The sequence below is a fragment of the Schistocerca serialis genome, chromosome 4 (assembly GCF_023864345.2).
Source record: "Schistocerca serialis cubense isolate TAMUIC-IGC-003099 chromosome 4, iqSchSeri2.2, whole genome shotgun sequence".
Classification (NCBI taxonomy): Eukaryota; Metazoa; Arthropoda; class Insecta; order Orthoptera; family Acrididae; genus Schistocerca; species Schistocerca serialis.
The window spans coordinates 873,975,516-874,001,932 of NC_064641.1; the positions used below are offsets into that span (position 1 = coordinate 873,975,516).

General features: G+C 40.3%; 1 protein-coding gene across 1 annotated transcript in view; it reads right to left on the reverse strand.

Moving 5' to 3' along the window:
- LOC126474821 (probable chitinase 10) overlaps positions 1-26,417 on the reverse strand; it is a 190,856-nt gene that overhangs the window by 102,788 nt on the left and 61,651 nt on the right. Inside the window, exons 16-18 of the mRNA XM_050102295.1 lie at positions 23,590-24,306; positions 20,038-20,225; positions 9,580-9,790 (exon numbers count right to left, since the gene is read on the reverse strand). Coding sequence (XP_049958252.1) covers positions 9,580-9,790; positions 20,038-20,225; positions 23,590-24,306 — 1,116 coding nt within the window. The remainder of the gene's footprint in view (positions 1-9,579; positions 9,791-20,037; positions 20,226-23,589; positions 24,307-26,417) is intronic.

Here is a 26,417-nt window from a genome sequence, read left to right on the forward strand (position 1 = left end):
GCCCAGAATGGTGTGGGGGAATGGATGTTGGTGTGGGGGAATGAATGTTTCAGTTTTTAAACAAAAGCACATACTCTGCCGACAGAACTGAAGTGTGTATGCCTCTATTTTGATCTGAAGCAACTGGATTCCATCCTTCCACTTTTCCTTTGGTCTGACATGTGGTCTTCTTCTGCAGTGAGTAAAATCCATGAATTTCCAAGGTCACTGGTGTCTATCCATCCAAATGATGTCGCCTGCCCATACAAGCTGTTTTGTTCTCACCAGGCCTACAGCATCTTTTGTGTTGTAGATCTCATCCACTGCACAATTATGCCAGATCCTCTGTTCCCCAATGATCTAATCTTGTACCAGACAACAGATATTCCTTATGAATTTCTGCTTAAAAATGAGAAGATTACTTAAGCTTTTCTTCCACAGACTCAGAGTTTCACAACCATGTAGCCCTGAAGGCTGAATCAGTGTTTTGTACAGGTGGAAATTGAAATTCCTTAAGAGAATGTGTGATTTAAAAAGCTTATCAGACTGAAGTATGATCAATTTGTGGCTTGGATCCTTGCTTTGATTTCTGCTTCACGTGATGCAACCTCTGTAAAGATTATCCCCTGATATTAAGCCTTCTCTAGGATTTGGTTCTATCAGAGACTGGAGTATGCCTCTTGAATAGGCATGAGTGCTCTTCATCACGAGATACTCAGTCACTGATTCATTCACAGTGAGACCTGTTTTAATCCTGCCATCTTGACACTGTCATTCACCTGCATTAATTCTTCCTTAGATCTGGACAACAGTGCCAATTCAACAGCAAATGTGAGATGTACAATTTTCTCATCTTCTACCTCAATCTCAATCTCCTTCCCCATGAACCACGGATCTTGCTGTTGGTGGGGAGGCTTGCGTGCCTCAGCGATACAGATGGCTGTACCGTAGGTGCAACCACAACTGAGGGGTATCTGTTGAGAGGCCAGACAAACGTATGGTTCCTGAAGAGGGGCAGCAGCCTTTTCAGTAGTTTCAGGGCCAACAGTCTGGATGATTGACTGACCTGGCCTTGCAACATTAACCAAAACGGCTGAAAGAAAGGGGAAACTACAGCCGAAATTTTTCCCGAGGGCATGCAGCTTTACTGTATGGATAAATGATGATGGCATCCTCTTGGGTAAAATATTCCGGAGGTAAAATAGTCCCCCATTCGGATCTCCAGGCGGGGACTACTCAAGAGGACGTCGTTATCAGGAAAAAGAAAACTGGCATTCTACGGATCGGAGCGTGGAACGTCAGATCCCTTAACCGGGCAGGTAGATTAAAAAATTTAAAAAGGGAAATGGATAGGTTAAAGTTAGATATAGTGGGAATTAGCAAAGTTCGGTGGCAGGAGGAACAAGACTTTTGGTCAGGTTAATACACGGTTATAAATACAAAATCAAATAGGGGTAATGCAGGAGTAGGATTAATAATGAATAACAAAATAGGTTTGCGGGTAAGCTACTACAAACAGCATAGTGAATGCATTATTGTGGCCAAGATAGACACGAAGCCCACGCCTACTACAGTAGTAGAAGTTTATATGCCAACTAGCTCTGCAGATGATGAAGAAATTGAAGAAATGTATGATGAGATAAAAGAAATTATTCACGTAGTGAAGGGAGATGAAAATTTAATAGTCATGGGTGACTGGAATTCGAGAGTAGGAAAAGGGAGAGAAGGAAACAGAGTAGGTGAATATGGATTGGGGCTAAGAAATGAAAGAGGAAGTCGCCTGGTAGAGTTTTGCACGGAGCATAACTTAATCATAGCTAACACTTGGTTCAAGAATCATGAAAGAAGGTTATATACATGGAAGGATCCTGGAGATACTAGAAGGTATCAGATAGATTATATAATGGTAAGACAGAGATTTAGGAACCAAGTTTTAAATTGTAAGACATTTCCAGGGGCAGATGTGGACTCTGACCACAATCTATTGGTTATGAACTGTAGGTTAAAACTGAAGAAACTGCAAAAAGGTGGGAATTTAAGGAGATGGGACCTGGATAAACTGAAAGAACCAGAGGTTGTACAGAGTTTCAGGGAGAGCATAAGGGAACAATTGACAGGAAAGGGGGAAAGAAGTACAGTAGAAGAAAAATGGGTAGCTCTGAGGGATGAAGTAGTGAAGGCAGCAGAGGATCAAGTAGGTAAAAAGAAGAGGGCTAGTAGAACTCCTTGGGTAACAGAAGAGATATTGAATTTAATTGATCAAAGGAGAAAATATAAAAATGCAGTAAATGAAGCAGGCAAAAAGGAATACAATCTCAATAATGAGATAGACAGGAAGTGCAAAATGGCTAAGCAGGGATGGCTAGAGGACAAATGTAAGGATGTAGAGGCATATCTCACTAGGGGTAGATACTGCCTATAGAAAAATTAAAGAGACCTTTGGAGAAAAGAGAACCACTTGTATGAATATCAAGAGCTCAGATGGAAACCCAGTTCTAAGCAAAGAAGGGAAAGCAGAAAGGTGGAAGGAGTAAATAGAGGGTCTATACAAGGGCGATGTACTTGAGGACAATATTATGGAAATGGAAGAGGATGTAGATGAAGATGATATGGGAGATACGATACTGCGTGAAGAGTTTGACAGAGCACTGAAAGACCTGAGTCGAAACAAGGCCCCGGGAGTAGACAACATTCCATTAGAACTACTGAAGGCCTTGGGAGAGCCAGTCCTGACAAAACTCTACCATCTGGTGAGCAAGATGTATGAAACAGGCGAAATACCCTCAGACTTCAAGAAGAATATAATAATTCCAATCCCAAAGAAAGCAGGTGTTGACAGATGTGAAAATTACCAAACTATCAGTTTAATAAGTCACAGCTGCAAAATACTAACGCGAATTCTTTACAGACGAATGGAAAAACTGGTGGAAGCCGACCTCAGGGAAGATCAGTTTGGATTTCGTAGAAATGTTGGAACATGTGAGGCAATACTGACCTTACGGCTTATCTTAGAAGAAAGATTAAGGAAAGGCAAACCTATGTTTCTAGCATTTGTAGACTTAGAGAAAGCTTTTGACAATGTTGACTGAAATACTCTCTTTCAAATTCTAAAGGTGGCAGGGGTAAAATACAGGGAGCGAAAGGCTATTTACAATTTGTACAGAAAGCATATGGCAGTTACAAGAGTCGAGGGGCATGAAAGGGAGGCAGTGGTTGGGAAGGGAGTGAGACAGGGTTGTAGCCTCTCCCCGATGTTATTCAATCTGTATATTGAGCAAGCAGTAAAGGAAACAAAAGAAAAATTCAGAGTAGGTATTAAAATCCATGGAGAAGAAATAAAAACTTTGGGGTTCGCCAATGACATTGTAATTCTATCAGAGACAGCAAAGGACTTGGAAGAGCAGTTGAACAGAATGGATAGTGTCTTGAAAGGAGGATATAAGATGAACATCAACAAAAGCAAAATGAGGATAATGGAATGGGGTCGAATTAAGTCGGGTGATGCTGAGGGAATTAGATTAGGAAATGAGACACTTAAAGTAGTAAAGGAGTTTTGCTACTTGGGGAGCAAAATAACTGATGATGGTCAAAGTAGAGAAGATATAAAATGTAGACTGGCAATGGCAAGGAAAGCGTTTCTGAAGAAGAGAAATTTGTTAACATGGAGTATACATTTAAGTGTCAGGAAGTCGTTTCTGAAAGTATTTGTATGGAGTGTAGCCATGTATGGAAGTGAAACATGGACGATAAATAGTTTGGACAAGAAGAGAATAGAAGCTTTCGAAATGTGGTGCTACAGAAGAATGCTGAAGATTAGGTGGGTAGATCACATAACTAATGATGAAGTATTGAATAGAACTGGGGAGAAGAGGAGTATGTGGCACAACTTGACAAAAAGAAGGGACCGGTTAGTAGGACATGTTCTGAGGCATCGAGGGATCACAAATTTAGCATTGGAGGGCAGCGTGGAGGGTAAAAATCGTAGATGGAGACCAAGAGATGAATACGCTAAGCAGATTCAGAAGGATGTGGGTTGCAGTAAGCACTGGGAGATGAAGAAGCTTGCACAGGATAGGGTAGCATGGAGAGCTGCATCAAACCAGTCTCAGGACTGAAGACCACCACAACAACAACAACAACCTCAATCCCTTCAAAATTCTGATAGGAAACTTCCCTTATTATCTTTTCAAGTACCAGGATAGCCACATCCTTGTCTCAGTCCTGTCTTTATGTTAAAGCTCTCTGTGACCTGGTTCCCGAGCTCCACTTTGCCTTTTGAATCAGTGAGACAAACTGGAACTACTCTGACAAGTTTCTTGGGTATTCCAAACTCTGTTAGACATTTCATCAAGCTCTCCCAGTGAATGCAATTGTAAGTCTTCTTAAAATCTATGAAGAGTTCATGAAGGTCTTCACCAATATTTATTTATTTATTATGTTGTAGCCTGTTGCTTACAATTTAAACACAGGATGTATTCATTCATACACAAATTAGTACTATCAACCACAATTTTTTTCTGTACTTCAGCAACTAATTGTACTATAAACATCATTACATTCTACTTCCCATCACCACAACTAATTCTGTCATTAATAAAAACTACCCCTACTACAAAATCTAAATATGTCTACTCCTACTGTAACATCAATAATTGTCTGCCACATTCCATAATTCACTCCATCACTGCCTGATCCTTAGGCATCCCCTTCTGATTTCTTGTGCACTGGAGGGGGTAATGTCATTGAATTTGCCTCCTCTACTGTCTGTCAGCTTCTTGGTTGACAACTCCCATTGTCTGAGGGAGCATTGTTGCTGCCAGTGAGAAGTGTAGCCACATGCTGACCCATGTCAGCCTGGCTTTATTTCCTTGGGTGGTGAGACACAGTACACAGCTGCTTTTCCATTCTGCTGTTGTTTTTACAATTGCCATGCATATGAAGTTGGCTGTTCATCTGCTGCAATTGCTTACCTCAGCTGACATCACTGTGCTGCTTCTTGATCTTCTGCTGTAATGCAGCAGATGGGGGTTGACTGATAAAGTAACAAGCTACCGAAGCTGTTCTTGAGACAGCATCAGCAATATTGTCCAGAATTTGCCATTCTGTCTCACTTCACCATATTTCTTGGCTAGCTGTTGCAGTACATATACCGTATTTGCTCAAATCTAAGCTGCACTTTTTATCCAGTTTTTGTAATCCAGAAAACTGCCTGTGTCTTAGAATTGAGTGCAAAGTAAGTGGAAGTTCTGTAAAATGTTGGTAGGTGCCACCACAACTAACTTCTGCCGTCGAATATATGTAACACTACACAGGCATGCTTTGCAGGCACAAAGATAAATACTGGCGCCAAAACCTCTGCATCAGTAAATAAATTTAAAAAAAAGGTGGAAGATGAGCTTTATTCTTCACCCCAAGTTTCGACTATTGCATTTTCATACACTATCCAATGAAGTAAATATAAATTCCATATTGTTCATCTTCAAATGTAGCAGCCTTTCAATGTACTATGAAAATTCGACTGGCAAGACTATTTGGGATGTTTGTCAATATGGCCAACTCTACGTTCTGAATTTTTTCCTACCTGTGATAAGAGATGGTTGCTAATAGGAACTTTTATGAATTGTGAATCACATGCAGTATTCTCTTCACCATAAGAATAATATGAATATAAACATTTTGCCATGTATTCTTTCGTGTTTGCTGCTATCTCATTTAAATCCTGTCTGCCTAATAAACTACGAAACTAGAGTGAGACAACAGCAAAAGCGGAAGAATATACATATCATGTCATGTTTATATTCATATTATTCTTATGCCGAATAGTGATACAGTCAGAAATGAAACATAACAACTGACTAGATTTTTAAATCTAAGATGACCCTAATTTCTGTGCAGAATGTAATGTACTAAAGAGGCATCTGCCAAGATTCTCAAACAGAGAAAATTTTTCGCTGAACTCTTGTTCAGAACATCTTCTATCATACACAGTCTATTATTTGGTTCTTGTTGATCATTATCAAAGAAAGCAGCAGTGTCAGTAACAACAAATAGCAGTCTCTTGCCAACGTTTCGCTAATGAGACAATTCGTTCCTTTTTTAATTGAAAGCGGCAGTAGTGCACACAAAAGCAAGACATGCCCCGAGTGGCAACAGGTCATACAAACCCATTATCAGAATGCGACAAGCAATGCATGACACAGTACAATAATGCATTTTCAGCTTAGAGTAAATACCTATAACAAAGAGAATGGCACTTATCAGATCAAAGAAAAATAAGCAATCAATTCAAACCAGACAAAGCACGTGAAAAAGGAAGGGTACCCGTATAAATATGGATGGAGCGCCTGACGCATAGCAATGGCTACCTGGTAAAGCTTAATTGCTAAGCTTATGACTCGAACTGAACTACTGTAGCTGTACTGGCAAAGCTTAACTGCTAAGCTTACGACTCGAACCAAACTACTGTAGCTGTATCATCATTCAATCACCTAAATTGTGTCTCCTATTACAATGGACCAACTTTGTTTTGATTTGGAGGTGCGGCCTAAAACTTTTCTCTCCTCTTGAATTTCGAGTCTCAAATTTCAGGTACGGCTTAAGATTCGGGACAATTTTTTTTCTTCGATTTCGAGTCTCATTTTTCAGGTGCGGTTTAAATTCGAGTGCAGCTTAGATTCGAGTAAATACGGTAGCTGTCCACAGTTAAATGGTACTTTCTGAAACTGTTGTGGTATTTGCCACTCACTTCTTCTGCAAATGGTTGGATATGATCCAGTATACAGTTGGACAACTGTTCAAAGCAGACATTCAGGTGAGCAATTCCTCTGTATTGGTGGAGTCCATTATGTCACCTTTCTTGTGTTAGAGCAGATGACCACTGTCTTTCAGTCTTCTCAGATTTCCTCCACAATCCAGATCCTTTTGATCAGCTGATGAATTCTCTTGTGGAGTCTCTCCCCTCAGGCTAGAATTACTTCTTCTTGGATTCCATCCTTCTCGTGGACTTTTGTTCACCTTCAGCTACCTTTGTTTGATTCTTTATTTTATTCAGTGTGGGTGGCAGATGATCTAAATCTACAATGCCAGGAAGTTGAAACAAGTACTGTTTCCATCTCTCAGCGATGTTCAACTCATTGGTGGATATGGTACAATTATTTTTCTTGAAGAACTTTTGGCGGCTCTTGTATGGCTTCTTAAAGAACTTAACTTTATGGTACATTATTTATGCCTCCTTTCTCAAAAAATCTTATTGAGCTTCCTCTATCATTTCTTTGACTCTATTTATTAAATGGAAAATTCAAATGATAAAACTGAAAAATTAAGAAGGCAATGGGACGACTGGCCAACCCTCACCTTCAGGAAGTAAAGTTCAAACTACTTATCGACAGAATTATTTAAAAGCAAAAGGAACTGAGATGTTCAGCTGCTTTATTTCTTCAATGACAGTTCTTGAGTTTGACGTACTGTGTTGTTATGCTGGCTGAAAAAAGGGTGGTGGAAGTTCAACACTGACTATTGTAAATGATATAGCCGACAGTTGCAAAGTTGTATTTCACAGTTCTTTACTTTCACTGTTCACAATCCCCCACTAGTACACAGTTAATATGGCCAGTTCACTATTGGTTAACTTCTGATAAGCCTCATTACTACTTTGCAGGCAAACGTAAGCACACTGCTACAATAGTTTACTGTTGAAAATCTATAAGCAGTAAAAACCTAAACACACAGTTCTTGAAGAATAATATGGTACATGTGGTACTACTGAACAGACACTGTCATTGTTTTAACACACGGCCTATTTGTGTTACACTTATTTCACGGTTGTTGCTGACCTAACCAATACAGGTTTCTTGTCTGAAAATCGGCTGTGGAGTGACTGTCTCAGGACCAAAAATTGGGCCTTTATATGCCCTCACAATAATAGGCACTGAAACTCTACATTGTTCGATTTTTAAGTTACAGAAATTACAATTAAAACATGACTCATTCAATTAACTGAATACATCAAAAAATTGGTTCTTTTTAACAGTTTCTTGTACTGCAAAGGCTAGGCTGAATTATTTGTTTAAATAATGAAATTAACAGATATAGTTATGTAAACAATACTTTTGACAAACCTGGTAATTATTTTTGAATTAATTAAGGACTGGCTTTGCTAATATGTTTTCGAAGAGAGCCAAATAAATACTTATAGAATCCTAGTAGTTCTTCTTCCAAATGTTTATAATTAGTACACAATTTATATTTATTTATAAGTCAACAATAGAATGTAAGTCACAAAACAATTACTGATTTCACCCTATATCAAAAGTATTAACTAGGAAATGGTCAAAATGAATTAGGAAATTTATTACATACACAAAACTAAGCACAAAATTAGATCTGGTGGTATATTCCTTAAGACTGAAGGCCAACCATTCTGTTTTATGGAAATGCAGATTATACTCATGTATGTTAAAAGTAATTAGGCCAAAATGAAAATAAAATGAATTTAAAGAGGCAGATGGCAAAAGAAGAGAGGAAGTAAAGAGATCCCAGCTTGCATCATCACAAAACTAACATAGCTTTTTCAAAGGAAAGAGGGATATGCAGGGGAAGGTCATCTTCCCTCCCTATCAAAGGAGAACGAGTAATCTGTTGGAAAGTGAGCTTTCAACAAACACGGCCATCATTGAAAACAGACAACACACACACACACACACACACACACACACACACACACACACACACACACACACAGGCAAACACAACTCACACACACATAACAATGGTCTCTGGCAGCTGAAGCCAGACAACCAGTGTTTAGTAATAATTGTATGTGTTTTTGTAGGCCAGTGCCTGGAATTTCCTTTGGTGAAGGTAAGTAGTGGCCAATTGTTACGACTCCTTGGAAATTTATGAGGAACATATTTTCCTCTATGGTCCTCTTTTGTTAATAGCACAAAGAAAAGTGAGGAGAGAGTTTTGATTCAGAACAAGAGTTCTTTTTGTGAGCCAAGAGAGAATATACTTCAAGAAGTGAAGCAACAACAACTAACAAAAAAGTGCTTACTTTAGCGTCTATTCTCCAATGGCTTTCAACACAAAGCTTTTGTGGTTAAGTCATTTTTAGTATTCACAGACCATAAATAAACAGACAACATCAAGAAAGGGTGAGAAAAAAAGAAAAAGGGAATATAGGTTAGTTTGTAGTATTTACTATGCAGTATAAATATGTTTTTCAAGTACCTTTCCTAGCATTTCTCAACAAGGGGTGGAATTCCCAGTGTTATTGCTAAGATACACAGCAACACAATTTTTTTTTTAAAAAGAAGAAAAATATTTATAATTCATGGGTCCATCTCCACAATTTTCAATGATCTATATCAGGTCAATTTCTTGCTAAGAAATAATGTTATGGGTCATTTAGCTAATTATTGTTGTTTAAATGTGTGTCATGCAACCAATTAAGAAAATATAGCTCTTTTGATGTAATGACTGAAACAAAGTAACCAAATAAATATCAGTCAGATTATAAATTTAAGTTCCACACACTAAAGAGCTTAAAATGTCTGAAATGTGTGGAAAAAATTTAGCAAACACAACGAAAAATTTCCTTACCTTCTCTTTCACTATCATCTGCACACTTCACATTGAAGCCCCAGTCACACATAGTTTGGTCCTGATTCCACACCAAGCCAGGTGCACAAGTTTGTTTGATGAGGCGGCCATTGACACAAATGTAAAAGCTCTTGCAGGACCCAGCCACTGGATAGTACTGACCATTCATACATTCTGACACTTCTTCTGATGGCTGTTGGGTAGTTGTAGGCTGAGGCAGAAAATTTGATAACATTAACAGCAGTTAATCTTTTACAGAGAACAAATCTGTTATTCTTAAATCAATGTAAATGAAGAAAATCCACCAATTATCTGTAGAGATGAACTTTTCCCCAATATCTTCATAGAGTTTGTTTGATTCCAAATAGCAGGAGAACCAATTTATTGATTTGTAAAATTCCAGGCTGTTCAGTCATTCACTCCCATTTAATTTTCAACTTACATGTTACTCTCACTGTGATATTACATATAGGTAGAACGAAAACTCTAAAAGTGAGTGAGTGAGACATAAGGAAATCATCAGATCACCTTTGGTTCTGTATTAATCAATGTATCAGGAGAGAGATGATATTTATACTTTAATGTATGTCTCACTGTTACATACTTTATACATTGTATGGAAATACAGTTTAATTTGGATAGTTGCTCTGTATACAGAAAATTACTGCTGATCAGATATGTTGTTCTGGTGCAGAGAAAACCCAATGCAGATCATTTTCACTTTTTTGCTTCCTTTTGTTTGAAAGTGGGTTCTGATTAGCCTGATCCCAATTTCTTCTTTAAGCCCTCCCCCATGCCATTTTATCTGCCCAATCACATCCTCTTTTGTCTACTGCTGCAGAACAGGAACTATTCATTCAGTGCCATGCCAAACCTTCCCACATTCTGCATTTATTCTGAAGTATCTCTCAATGTGACCTTATATTTTGTTATACAGGTAGCATTCGAAACTGTGAGGTGAAGTTAATACCATACCTGCAAGGAGACAGAATGGCTGGCCAGTATTTCAAGAGGTAAAATTCTAAGTACTGCCAATAACCAAATATATAAGTAGAACAAAGTATCTGATTTTTCATAACAGATGGTTCCTCCCTCAAGGTGAAAAGCAGAATGGGTAGGGGAACTACCTATTATTCTCATAATATCTAAGGTCATAGAACACTGCAAAAAAGAGCAACTATGCAGCTACTTTGAGAACAAGAAGCTAATCTCTTCTTCATTATGTGCCTTTAAGCCTAGTTTATTGTTTTGAAAGCTTTTCTTTTGCCTGTGCTATGCTCCTTGATCTAAGCAAAGCATTTGACATTGTATCACACTATATCCTAATATCTACACTCCTGGAAATGGAAAAAAGAACACATTGACACCGGTGTGTCAGACCCACCATACTTGCTCCGGACACTGCGAGAGGGCTGTACAAGCAATGATCACACGCACGGCACAGCGGACACACCAGGAACCGCGGTGTTGGCCGTCGAATGGCGCTAGCTGCGCAGCATTTGTGCACCGCTGCCGTCAGTGTCAGCCAGTTTGCCGTGGCATACGGAGCTCCATCGCAGTCTTTAACACTGGTAGCATGCCGCGACAGCATGGACGTGAACCGTACGTGCAGTTGACGGACTTTGAGCAAGGGCGTATAGTGGGCATGCGGGAGGCCGGGTGGACGTACCGCTGAATTGCTCAACACGTGGGGCGTGAGGTCTCCACAGTACATCGATGTTGTCGCCAGTGGTCGGCGGAAGGTGCACGTGCCCGTCGACCTGGGACCGGACCGCAGCGACGCACGGATGCACGCCAAGACCGTAGGATCCTACGCAGTGCCGTAGGGGACCGCACCGCCACTTCCCAGCAAATTAGGGACACTGTTGCTCCTGGGGTATCGGCGAGGACCATTCGCAACCGTCTCCATGAAGCTGGGCTACGGTCCCGCACACCGTTAGGCCGTCTTCCGCTCACGCCCCAACATCGTGCAGCCCGCCTCCAGTGGTGTCGCGACAGGCGTGAATGGAGGGACGAATGGAGACGTGTCGTCTTCAGCGATGAGAGTCGCTTCTGCCTTGGTGCCAATGATGGTCGTATGCGTGTTTGGCGCCGTGCAGGTGAGCGCCACAATCAGGACTGCATACGACCGAGGCACACAGGGCCAACACCCGGCATCATGGTGTGGGGAGCGATCTCCTACACTGGCCGTACACCACTGGTGATCGTCGAGGGGACACTGAATAGTGCACGGTAGATCCAAACCGTCATCGAACCCATCGTTCTACCATTCCTAGACCGGCAAGGGAACTTGCTGTTCCAACAGGACAATGCACGTCCGCATGTATCCCGTGCCACCCAACGTGCTCTAGAAGGTGTAAGTCAACTACCCTGGCCAGCAAGATCTCCGGATCTGTCCCCCATTGAGCATGTTTGGGACTGGATGAAGCGTCGTCTCACGCGGTCTGCACGTCCAGCACGAACGCTGGTCTAACTGAGGCGCCAGGTGGAAATGGCATGGCAAGCCGTTCCACAGGACTACATCCAGCATCTCTACGATCGTCTCCATGGGAGAATAGCAGCCTGCATTGCTGCGAAAGGTGGATATACACTGTACTAGTGCCGACATTGTGCATGCTCTGTTGCCTGTGTCTATGTGCCTGTGGGTCTGTCAGTGTGATCATGTGATGTATCTGACCCCAGGAATGTGTCAATAAAGTTTCCCCTTCCTGGGACAATGAATTCACGGTGTTCTTATTTCAATTTCCAGGAGTGTAACTTTAAAAAAATATTGTATCAAGCACAATGAACTATCATTAATCAAATTGTATCTATTACATGGGAAACAAGTTGATACCATAAATAATTGTAGCTCCTACAGAAGTGCCACAAGGTATGGTCCTTGGCCCTTTTCTTTTTCTAATGTACATGAATGATCCACCTAGTTGTTTGCCCTACAAGTCTGTGATATATGCTGATGATACATCTGTAATGACTGACTCCAAAATAGACAAAGTGAAATGGGAAAACTGACAATGGTTGGAATGCCTGCACAGTGGCTACTCAAAAATGAACTAATATTGAATAAAAGCAAAACAATATACTTTTTTCTCCATAAGCTATGTGAAAAGATAAATGATTGTGAATCTGCCACACTATTACATATTCATTTCGACCCACAACTGAGCTGGATTCACACATAGAGTAGTTGGATGTTAAACTATCATGAGTGATTTAGTTACAATGCAAATTGAACCCTGTATCAGTATGAAACAGCTTCGGTCTCCATATTATGCTATCTTCGGCTCTCACTTAACTTATGGAAATGTCATGTGTGCCATCTCTGCCAATGCAAAAATAGTGTTTTTATTACAAAGAGAGCAGTAAGATCAATTAGAGGCATTCCAAACAGAGATATTAAAGTCTGTCTCCACTCAATGGAAAAAAAACAGCCAAAGACATTAACTTCAATAAGCACTGTCCACAATTATGGATCAAGGAACAAAAATGATATAGATTTGGAATATAGTAGATTATGTAAGTCCCAAAATAAATTTAAATACACTAGCATAAAGCTGTAGACTAGACTACTCCTGGGAGTGAGAGACTAACCACACAATTTCTCTGAGAGGTATGTGCAGAAACTCTTAATCAGTGTTATAAACACTGATTCTATAATAGAATTCTATAATAGGGTGGTATCCCAAACATAGTTTGTAAATTTTAATGTGAAATATAAATGAAATGAGTAATTCTAATGTAAGATCTTATTATCATACTCATATCAAAATCCATATCATGTACATGATTAGTGACTGATGAATAATATGGAGAAAAAATTGATATATGAACTTCCTCTGAAGTGCCCCCTTCATCTTTGTCTCTCCTCACCCTCAAAACAGATGAGTCCCTCACATCCTGGGTCTGTGTGACCTACTCCTCCTTTCTAAACTTCTCCTGCCGGTTCCTCTTTGATGGAGGAAACAACAATCCTGAAAAATAGGATAGTTTCTTTTACTTTTACATATTTCTATTGGCAGTAGTTACAAATTTTCCTCTTGAAGGTAAATTGTGGCCAACCATTGCAGCTCCTTTTAATTTTATAGTTTTCTCAACTAAATTTTCCTTTTTATACAACACCAGTTTTTTTTAATATACTAAATTATATATTCTGGCTACACACAAAATGGGTATGATGTAATACATCTAGAGTGAGCAGAGGAAATTGTCAGTGTCTTTTACCTTCATTGACTCTCCCCAGTTTCTGTTCTCTTAACCACAGGGTGCCCTGCTCATCACTAGTGATGCCACCTCCCTTTACAATAACATCCCTAATGCTCTTGGCTTTGCCACTATTGAACACTACCTTTGCCAACACCTGATGGATTCCAAACCTACAACCTTTTTCCTGGTCACCACGACCAACTGCATCCTCACCTGCATTAGTTCTCCTTTGAAGACATCGCCTACAAATAATTCCAGAGTACACCAATGTGCACCCACATAGCACTATCCTCTGCCACCCTGTTCATGAGCCATCTAGAGGAATCCTTCCTAGACACCCAGAATCCCAAACCCCTCACCTGATTCAGATTCATTGATCAGATTCATGATCTGGATCGAGGGTGAGAACACCCTATTCACATTCCTCTAGAGCCTCAATACTTCTTCCCCATTAACTTCGTCTTCTCCTCTTCAACTCAACAAGCCACTTTCCTTGATGATGACCTCCACTTCAAAGATGGCTACATCTGAACCTCCATCCATATCAAACCTACCAACCATCAGCAATACTTCCACTTTGACAGCAGCTACCCATCCCATACCAAGACGTCCCTTTCATACAGCCTAGCCACCCATGGCCATTACATCCATAGTGATGAGCAGTTCCTCTCGAAATATATCAAGGCTCTCACTGACCCCTTCACAGACCATAACTTTTGCGTGTCTTTGCGTTTCTTTGCGTGTTCTTTGCGTGTTTTTGGTACTTGCATTGTTTAATTCACAAATTTCGGGCGTATTATAGTATTTGAGAGTGTAGCATCGCGTTTTAGTACCTGAATAGTGTAATTTTGCTTAGTCTCCTTCCGCCGCCGAGCAGTGTCAGCAGTGTGCAAGTAGCAGCATTTACTAGGCAATCTTGTATTTTAATAACCGTTTAAATTTTGTCGATTTGTTTGCGCTCTCTGTAGATTAGTTCAGACGTTCTTTGCAAAACAGTTTTTAGCATGGATAGGGACTGCAACTGCTGTGTTCGGATGCAGGCTGAGTTGGCATCCCTTCGCTCCCAGCTTCAGGCAGTGTTGGCTTCGGTCACACAGCTTGAGGCTGTTGCCAATGGGCATCACTGTGGGGGTCCGGCTGGGGTTTGTCGGGGACGGCCAGCTCGTCCCACACATACCCTGATCAGACTACGACTGTGGTTGCCCGGGATACTGCCCGCATTGAGGCTGATCCCTCACCTGTGGTAGAGTGGGAGGTCGTTTCAAGGTGTGGCAGGGGGTGAAAGACATTCTGGAGGGCTGAACGGAAAGCCTCTCCAGTTTGTCTGACGAACCAGTTTCAGGCTCTGTCTCAGGCTGATACTGATCTTCGGCCTGACATGGCTGCTTGTCCTGTTCCAGAGGTTGCCCCTCAGTCTGCAAGATCCGGGCAGTTGCAGAGGGTGGGCTTACTGGTAGTTGGGAGCTCCAACGTCAGGCACGTAATGGGGCCCCTTAGGGAAATGGCAGCAAGAGAGGGGAAGAAAACCAATGTGCATTTCGTGTGCATACCGGGGGGAGTCATTCCAGATGTGGAAAGGGTCCTTCCGGATGCCATGAAGGGTACAGGGTGCACCCATCTGCAGGTGGTCGCTCATGTCGGCACCAATGATGTGTGTCGCTATGGATCGGAGGAAATCCTCTCTGGCTTCCGGCGGCTATCTGATTTGGTGAAGACTGCCAGTCTCGCTAGCGGGATGAAAGCAGAGCTCACCATCTGCAGCATCGTCGACAGGACTGACTGCGGACCTTTGGTACAGAGCCGAGTGGAAGGTCTGAATCAGAGGCTGAGACGGTTCTGCGACCGTGTGGGCTGCAGATTCCTCGACTTGCGCCATAGGGTGGTGGGGTTTTGGGTTCCGCTGGATAGGTCAGGAGTCCACTACACGCAACATGCGGCTACACGGGTAGCAGGGGTTGTGTGGCGTGGGCTGGGCGGTTTTTTAGGTTAGATGGCCTTGGGCAAGTACAGAATGGGCAACAGCCTCAACGGGTGCGAGGCAAAGTCAGGACATGCGGGGACCAAGCAGCAATCGGTATTGTAATTATCAACTGTCGAAGCTGCGTTGGTAAAGTACCGGAACTTCAAGCGCTGATAGAAAGCACCGAAGCTGAAATCGTTATAGGTACAGAAAGCTGGCTTAAGCCAGAGATAAATTCTGCCAAAATTTTTACAAAGGTTCAGACGGTGTTTAGAAAGGATAGATTGCATGCAACCGGTGGTGGAGTGTTCGTCGCTGTTAGTAGTAGTTTATCCTGTAGTGAAGTAGAAGCGGATAGTTCCTGTGAATTATTATGGGTGGAGGTTACACTAAACAACCGAATTAGGTTAATAATTGGCTCCTTTTACCGACCTCCCGACTCAGCAGCATTAGTGGCAGAACAACTGAGAGAAAATTTGGAATACATTTCACATAAATTTTCTCAGCATGTTATAGTCTTAGGTGGAGATTTCAATTTACCAGATATAGACTGGGACACTCAGATGTTTAGGACGGGTGGTAGGGACAGAGCATCGAGTGACATTATACTGAGTGCACTATCCGAAAATTACCTCGAGCAATTAAACAGAGAACCGACTCGTGGAGATAACATCTTGGACCTACTGATAACAAACAGACCCGAACTTTTCGACTCTGTATGTACAGAACAGGGAATCAGTGATCATAAGGCCATTGCAGCATCCCTGAATATGGAAGTTAATAGGAATATAAAAAAAAAGGGAGGAAGGTTTATCTGTTTAGCAAGAGTAATAGAAGGCAGATTTCAGACTACCTAACAGATCAAAATGAAAATTTCTGTTCCGACACTGACAATGTTGAGTGTTTATGGAAAAAGTTCAAGGCAATCATAAAATGCGTTTTAGACAGGTACGTGCCAAGTAAAACTGTGAGGGACGGGAAAAACCCACCGTGGTACAACAACAAAGTTAGGAAACTACTGCGAAAGCAAAGAGAGCTCCACTCCAAGTTTAAACGCAGCCAAAACCTGTCAGACAAACAGAAGCTAAACGATGTCAAAGTTAGCGTAAGGAGGGCTATGCGTGAAGCGTTCATTGAATTCGAAAGTGAAATTCTATGTACCGACTTGACAGAAAATCCTAGGAAGTTCTGGTCTTACGTTAAATCAGTAAGTGGCTCGAAACAGCATATCCAGACACTACGGGATGATGATGGCATTGAAACAGAGGGTGACACGCGTAAAGCTGAAATACTAAACACCTTTTTCCAAAGCTGTTTCACAGAGGAAGACCACACTGCAGTTCCTTCTCTAAATCCTCGCACAAACGAAAAAATGGCTGACATCGAAATAAGTGTCCAAGGAATAGAAAAGCAACTGGAATCACTCAATAGAGGAAAGTCCACTGGACCTGACGGGATACCAATTCGATTCTACACAGAGTACGCGAAAGAACTTGCCCCCCTTCTAACAGCCGTGTACCGCAAGTCTCTAGAGGAACGGAGGGTTCCAAATGATTGGAAAAGAGCACAGATAGTCCCAGTCTTCAAGAAGGGTCGTCGAGCAGATGCGCAAAACTATAGACCTATATCTCTTACGTCGATCTCTTGTAGAATTTTAGAACATGTTTTTTGCTCGCGTATCATGTCATTTCTGGAAACCCAGAATCTACTATGTAGGAATCAACATGGATTCCGGAAACAGCGATCGTGTGAGACCCAACTCGCCTTATTTGTTCATGAGACCCAGAAAATATTAGATACAGGCTCCCAGGTAGATGCTATTTTTCTTGACTTCCGGAAGGCGTTCGATACAGTTCCGCACTGTCGCCTGATAAACAAAGTAAGAGTCTACGGAATATCAGACCAGCTGTGTGGCTGGATTGAAGAGTTTTTAGCAAACAGAACACAGCATGTTGTTATCAATGGAGAGACGTCTACAGACGTTAAAGTAACCTCTGGCGTGCCACAGGGGAGTGTTATGGGACCATTGCTTTTCACAATATATATAAATGACTTAGTAGATAGTGTCGGAAGTTCCATGCGGCTTTTCGCGGATGATGCTGTAGTATACAGAGAAGTTGCAGCATTAGAAAATTGTAGCGAAATGCAGGAAGATCTGCAGCGTATAGGCACTTGGTGCAGGGAGTGGCAACTGACCCTTAACATAGACAAATGTAATGTATTGCGAATACATAGAAAGAAGGATCCTTTATTGTATGATTATATGATAGTGGAACAAACACTGGTAGCAGTTACTTCTGTAAAATATCTGGGAGTATGCGTGCGGAACGATTTGAAGTGGAATGATCACATAAAATTAATTGTTGGTAAGGCGGGTACCAGGTTGAGATTCATTGGGAGAGTGCTTAGAAAATGTAGTCCATCAACAAAGGAGGTGGCTTACAAAACACCCGTTCGACCTATACTTGAGTATTGCTCATCAGTGTGGGATCCGTACCAGATCGGTCTGACGGAGGAGATAGAGAAGATCCAAAGAAGAGCGGCGCGTTTCGTCACAGGGTTATTTGGTAACCGTGATAGCGTTACGGAGATGTTTAATAAACTCAAGTGGCAGACTCTGCAAGAGAGGCGCTCTGCATCGCGGTGTAGCTTGCTCGCCAGGTTTCGAGAGGGTGCGTTTCTGGATGAGGTATCGAATATATTGCTTCCCCCTACTTATACCTCCCGAGGAGATCACGAATGTAAAATTATAGAGATTAGAGCGCGCACGGAGGCTTTCAGACAGTCGTTCTTCCCGCGAACCATACGCGACTGGAACAGGAAAGGGAGGTAATGACAGTGGCACGTAAAGTGCCCTCCGCCACACACCGTTGGGTGGCTTGCGGAGTATCAATGTAGATGTAGATGTAGAATTACCCTCCCAGACTTGTACAGAAATGGATCGATCATGCCTTATCTCTCCAGTCATCCACCACCTTCCAAAGTCCCACTGTGTGCTCACAGAGGAGCATTCCTCTTGTGACTCACTGCCTCCCAGGAATAGAGCAACTGATTCACATTCTCCGCCAGGGTTTCGACTACCTCTCCTCATGCCCTGAAATGAGGAATGTCATACCCACTATCCTTCCCACTCTTCCCACAGTGGTATTACACCAACCACCAAATCTACACAATATCCTCATCCACCCCTACACAACCCCTGCTCCCAATCCCTTGTCTCATGGCTCATATGTCTATAATAGACTTAGATGCAAGACCTATCATACACATCCTCCCACCACCACCTACTGCAGTACAGTCACAGGCATCACCTATCCTATCAAAGGCAGGGCTACCTGTGAAACAAGTCATGTGATCTACAAGCTAAGCTGCAGCTACTGTGCTGCATTCTACATGCCTGTGACAAGCAACAAACTAACTGTACACATGAATGACCACCAACAAACTGTGGCCGAGAAACAGCTGGACCACCCAGCTGCTGAGCATGTTGTCCAACACAGCATTCTTCATTTCAATGACTGCTTCATAGCCTGTGCCATCTGTATCCTTCCTACCAACACAAGTTTTTCTGAGATGTGTTGATGGAAACTCTCCGTGCAATATATTGTATCTTCCCGTAACCCTCCTGTCCTCAACCTTCGTTAGACACTGACCTTCACCCACCTACCCCTTCCCTGTTCTTATTCCATCACTACACTGCCTTCAATTCCACCAATACACCCTGGATTTTCCATTATACTTTATTTTGCGAGTTATTTGACAAAATTTTATGAGGTATGGAGGTATGTTGAAATTTTGGTGACAGGGTCAAACATTTAGCAATACTATTTGCAGCAAATTTTCAGTTCATAACAACAGCTATGCTATACCTCTGCCTTGATAGCCCAATGTCACCACTGCCAGAGGTTACACTGACTACCACAAGACGGCATAGGGAGGTGGTCACATGGCTGGAACCAGCTTTGATAGGCTTTCACTCTAAAATGCCTTGATAAAAGTGTCCTAAACTAGCTCAGCCATCATCATGTCTCTCCATTCTCTAAATATCTTTCTTATTTTACAAAAAAAAAGATATTTGGATCCATAATTTGAATGTGGCATTGATTATTTACCTTTAATTCTCTTGCTTTCAGAAATCACTGTAACATTTTTATAAGTAACTCCATTGCTGCTTGCTATAAAAATTCCACATTTACAAATAAAAGGCACAAAAGATCCATATTTTTGTGCTTTTCTTTTATAAATCTCTGTTATCTGTAATAGCAAAATACTGAAGGATACACATGTGTACATACCCTTGATGTCGTCACCCATTCACTGTTCCCTTCAGTTGTTGGTGGCCGTGGTGGTCTTGTTGTGCTCCACCAAGGTACTTCCGTAGTGGTCGTAGTTGCTTGTGTCTCAGATGGTTTGCTTGGTGTCCACCATGGATTCTCTGTTGTACTAGAAGTAGTGCTACCTACAGTTGTCTCTGAAGGTTCTTCTGAAAAGTTTTAAAGTAAACAAATAGCTAACTGCAAGTATTAAAGAATTTCTTCTACAAATACAGACTTATTCACACTTATAAATAAACAAAAGATATATTCCTCATTGAAACTTACAAGACGTTTACATGATGCTCAAACAAACATTGTTCTTCTACTGAAATTTCTGTTGTGCCATATATTTCTATAATTCATTTCAGAAGTATTATATGATGTGTTCCACAAAAGGATGGTTGTTAGTTAGATCACACAAACAGGATACTCTGAATACTTATCTTTCACCAATACTGGTGTGATCTGTTTTGTTAATGAACTCCTGTATCTTTTATGCACCTCCAGCATTATTTTGCAGTATCTCCATTATGCTCAGTTTTTTTTGGTCGATTGATGACCCTTCTGCATCTGACAAAGAGACCTTCACAGGACACAGATCAAGCCAGCCTGTCCCAATCATCATATTTTATTACTAGAAAATCATTTTGTTTGCTTTAGTCTACAGTCACATTTTTATTTTGTCAAATGTCGACCAATTTCAATAGCAAGTGCCGTTATAGGCCAATACTGTGCACTTGATACTGAAACTTGGAGTGTTTCCACAAAATAAAGATGTGACTGTAAACTAAAACAAATAAAAATAATTTATAATTGCATTAGTCAAGGCTCCAATGCAGAGTATGTCAGTAATATGTAGTATTTTATCTCTGTTATGCCAGTGTACCCCTTTTCCCTCTATATCCTTCTCTCTTCACTGGGTCAGTATTTGGGACATCATCACTACTCCACCAGTAGAATATTTTCAAATGTTCTGTGTGTGCCATGGAATTACATGAGAGCTAAAATGAGAATAAAACAGAAAGTATGTGATTTTTATGAAATCAAACATACATAGACAATACACTTGAAAGATACTGTGGACATGGTGACAAAATACACTGCAGGCAACATCACAGTAACAATACAGTGTGTGGATGGAGAGTGAAACTCCAACTGCCTTCTGGTAATTGGCTACCATATGCATAAAAGCTGACTAAAAAAGAGTCAATTCCTTATTTATATGCTAAATTCCACTGACTGTTATGGATAGAAACATAATGTATGTATAAAACACAAAAGCAATTAGGCTGATTACATATTCTGACCTCCATACAATTGTAGAGTAGAAGACATAATTCTGTAAGACTAGCAATTATTCATAGCCACTATCTACAAGGGTTTACTACATCACTGTTAAGTGGAAGGTGTAGAAACTTATTTCTCATGTGCAAACAGTTGTCCACACAGTGCTTCATACAGTATGCAGCATGTGAAGCTACTCCTTTGAAGCTTGCAACAGATCGAGGATATTTTATGAGAAAAGGCTCATGATTACTGACATACATGGTTCTGTGTAGAGTGAACAATGAAAGTTGAGTGAGTGGGTATGAGATTATGGGGTTATTTCTTGCAGAGAGCACATTGGCTCTTCAGTCAACTTGGTGATGTTGCTGCAGTGACACTTTCACCACTTAGATCGCTATTGTCAATAAGGAATAGCTTACAGACAAATATGATTATAGCATCCTTTCAAGAAGGTTAAATTGTGGCTAACCATATATCAGATGTCACTTTTTGGGATAGTATCACACTCAAACACTGCTGCAGTGACACTTTCACCACTTAGATCGCTACTGTCAATAAGGAATAGCTTACAGACAAATATGATTATAGCATCCTTTCAAGAAGGTTAAATTGTGGCTAACCATATATCAGATGTCACTATATGGGATAGTATCACACTCAAACACTAACCAATTTCAACGGAAAGTATAGATAATTATGATAAAAGACACGGCATGTCAAATCACTAAAAAGCTGAACATAATGGTCATTCCCATAACTTAATACAGCATTATGCATCATTCCCCTTACAGTCATCAGTTGTTCTAAAAGTCATAAAATTCAGCAAAGCAATGAACCAAATTTTCAACAAAATATGTATTTATTCATTTCTTGCTATCTGAAAGACAGGAATTGGAAGAAACATGACACAATGTAGAGGTAAGAGATGTTCTTTAAACAGACTATTCTCTTTTGCAATTATCACACTATAAAAAGAGCCATTAATATGGCATCACACTGGTCCAAGAGAAACATCCTAAACAGTACAATGTGATATGCAACAGCAAGCTCCCAGTTATGTGGGTGCAGATTGTCCAATTCTGAATTACCCATGAATAGTTAAGCAATATTAAAAAAACCTCAAGTATATGCTTATAATTAGAATGAATATTTTTTGTTTGGAATAAATTATTATGGACGTGACTTATGTTTTCCACCAGGAGATGGTGCAGGCCCTAACCTATCATCAGACATTTTTCTGTTGTCCCCCATTTAATCTTCAGATAAATGTAGGGACTCTGCCAGTGTAACATGTTCAAAGCTGATTTCCTGGCTATATTTTGCCTAGTCCTTTCCCTAGGAGCTTAAATTTGATAGTTTTCAACCTGTTGTTCCTGGAAAATAATGTGTAAGTAATACAGTGGGATTTCAAATGTGATGTACAGATGCTTTGTCATCATCTTCTTCTTCTTCTCTTTCTTTTTCCTGAAATATTTCTGCTTATTCAGGTTGTTAGCTGTTTTGTAACTACATTAAATAGTTGTTTCCACTAATAAGAAAGTGTTACCTAGTTTATCAATGTTTTTTGGTCATCCATGCAGTCTCATGTCCACATTATTCTGAAGAATGAGGACCTTGTTGTACTTCAAAGCAAGAGATGCATGATACAATGACTGCAGAACTTTTGCTCTTGCTTCTAATGTTGATACTAAATTCCAATGCTCATGTACATTACCTACATGGCAACTGAGACAACAACAGAACACAACTGCACATGACATTCAATCACTGTCATTCCTTTCACAAATCAATAAACGTTTGCCTTCTGATTTTAATCATATGATCTGTCTAAAGAGGCTCTAGAGGGTGCCCATAGAGGAACAAATATAATTTCAAAATACAATATGCAACTCTTCATGAAAGACTTTAAAATTTTAAAAAATTGAACAACTAATCAGTTGTTGGAGAAGACACAAGAACCTAGAAAATAATAAGTACCAAATCTCAACATTTGGTAAAGTTGGCCAAATCTTGACTTTGACTTTTACTGTCTATTGACTTACATCTGTGTCTGCACATGAACACAGACACACACATGCACACAAACACACACACACACACACACACACACACACACACACACACACACACACACAAGTAAGCATGCAAGCATGTGCGATAGAGCACGCCCCCCCCCCCCCCCCCCCCCAACACACACACAAAATGGGCTTATGTGAAGATATTGACAAAATTTTAGTTACTTACTTGTGTCACATTTGGATTCACTGGGCCAGTCACAGACCTTTTTGTCTGGGTTCCAATGCAGACCTCCAGCACAAAATTCTTTACGCAGTTCTCCAAGAACACATCTGTAATATGCATTGCAGTTTGTAGGATCAGGATAATAGACTCCAGCTTCACAAGGTCCTGAATCTGGTGGTAAGGGCTTCTGTGGGGTTGTACTCCACCATGGCTTCTCTGTTGTAGTCATTGTAGTTGTTGGAGCAGCTGTTGATGTGGTACTGGTAGTTGAAGGAGTCCACCAGGGTTGTTCCGTAGTAGAGCTCGTTGTTGGCTTCTTTGTTGTACTAGGAGGTGTCCACCATGGGTATTCTTCAGTAGTGCTCGTTGTTGTAGGCCTAGTGGTCGGAGGCTTCCTTGTGGTGGATGTTGTTGAAGGTGTCCACCAAGGATATTCAGTTGTAGATGTAGTTGAAGGTCTGGTAGTTGGAGGTTTCTTTGTTGTGGATGTAGTTGAAGGTGTCCACCAAGGATACTCAGTTGTAGACATAGTTGTAGGCCTTGTGGTGGGTCTAGGTGTTGTAGTAGTGCTAGTGGTGGTAGTAGTAGTTGTTGTTGTAGTAGTTGTAGTTGTTGAAGTAGTTGTTGACGGAGTCCACCAAGGATATTCAGTTGTAGATGGCTTGGGAGATGTAGGATGCTGATGAGTAGTTGAAATAGGTGTTGTTGGGCGATGGTCACCTGTGGGGGAAGAAAGAAATAAATTTTGTAAAAATAAACTGAAATCATACAAAAAAACATAGTAGATTAATATCAACAAAAGCTTGCCCAAAATCTGGATTGCAATGTGCCAAGAGAAAAGAATACAAGTCACCATTCTCATGTACTTAAGGACTGTGAATGAATATGAATTAGACAGAGGAACTACTACATGAAATATACACAAAAAATATGAAATATATTTGGCAAAATATATATTCAATTATTTTCCCTAAAACTGTTGGGAACAATGTTTCCTGACTATCAAGTAACTTTTCAAACCTCCCACAAATGAGATGTACTTCAGTCTTTATATAGTCTTGAGTGACCTTGTGTATTCTCACTGATGAGTCACACTCCAGCAGTTGATATGGGCAGTTTATTTTTTCTTTCCATGTTTCTACAAAGTGATGCTCATGCAAATGAGTTTACATTACAGTTGTTTATAGAAAATATCCTAGGTTAGCAATTTAAATTGATGACTTCACTATCTCAAAGGCAGAGATAAATATGGACCCGCACATTATTTACACAGATGTCACATTAAAAAAAGTCAAGTAATTAGTGTCTTATTTGAAGTTTCAATCAGAAACTTTGAATATGGAGAAAATAAAATGTTAAGGCAAGAAAGCTTCTGAGTCCATGTAATAATAAAAATAGAATATGAACATTACCAGCTGGCTTATTGTAACGAATTTCCTTTCTTTACATACATTAATATAAACAAAGACAGCAAAATCCAGCTGTGTATCAGTACCTTCTTTGTGAAATGCAACTTTCATAGGCATTGATATGTAGAACAAAAACTTGTTATGTATAGAGGTTTTTTATGTGATTGCTGTGTTCCTGAATTTTGTGATGTATTTTTTTGTGTTTTCTTTTCACTCATTTTTACTCCCACTTTATATGTTCTTAATTTTGTCACCTCTTGTTTTTCTGTTAATAATTCTCCCTGTTTCTATGTGTATTTGGAAAAATCTCATAATAGGGCGAATTTTTACATCAGTTCTCTTTTACTATTGGTTAGGCCAGCATTTACATAATTCTGCTAGGTATAGCAAGTTTTTTGTTGAAACATATGATGGTATCAGTATCTTCTGCATTTAGTTAGTCCGATATTCTTCAGATTATATTGATGATATATGTTATGATTTGAAATGCTTCAACTAATCAAAGACTGCAGAGCCAAAGAAGAAAGATATTTAGGCCACATGCTGGCCATTTACAGTTCTTTTAATTTACTATTTTTTCTTGCTATTCAAGAGTTTTTGTTTGGTATAAAAGAAGTTGTCAAGGACAAATTAATTTAATCTACATATAAAAAATTGCTGTCTGTCAGACATTTTATTTCCACTTGCAGATTGTCAAAGAGTGTTATAGCTGTGTATGAGGTGTGATAAAAAAAGTAACAGGAACTTTTTAATTTCGTGGGCTTATTCATCTGATTTTCAAATTTTTTAAATCTTGTTGGTACACATGTTCTTAAAGTATATTTGCATTACAGCTGTTTTGAATATTTAGTTTATTATTGACAGTCAAAAAGGTTATACATGTTTTCAAGTCTTGCCAAATTTTTGCTTTCAAAACAAGATGGATAAGGAATTTGCATTACATTTTGCTTGAAAAATGTTGTTGTTTCAGTGTGTGAACATCAATCACAACCTTGGGACAACACTCAGTCAACAATACAACAGTGACAAAGAGATAAAATTGTGTTTTCTGCAACAACGCTTTCTTTTTCAGTGTCTTGTTGCTCAACCAAGTAGCCTTCCTTCTGTGTTCATGTGCACTACACAGTCTTTTCTTCCTCTCATGGTTTTGCTCCATATTCCACCAAAGTTGTTGCTGTCTCCTTTGGCTTTCTTGCATTTTGTCTGTGCACATTTTTGCTCTATCACCTTTCATGATCATACGCCATATTTTTGTCCCTCATCCTCCTGTGTTTCTGTCTTACGCTAGCGAACCTTGATTCCTGTGCTCCAGTGATTAGCTGCATTCAATGCTCGAGCTGTTCACTCTGCCTGTTCCATTTCTATTAATTTCCTGTCAGTATCACATTTTTACCCTGTCATTGCAGTTCTCAGGCATTACAT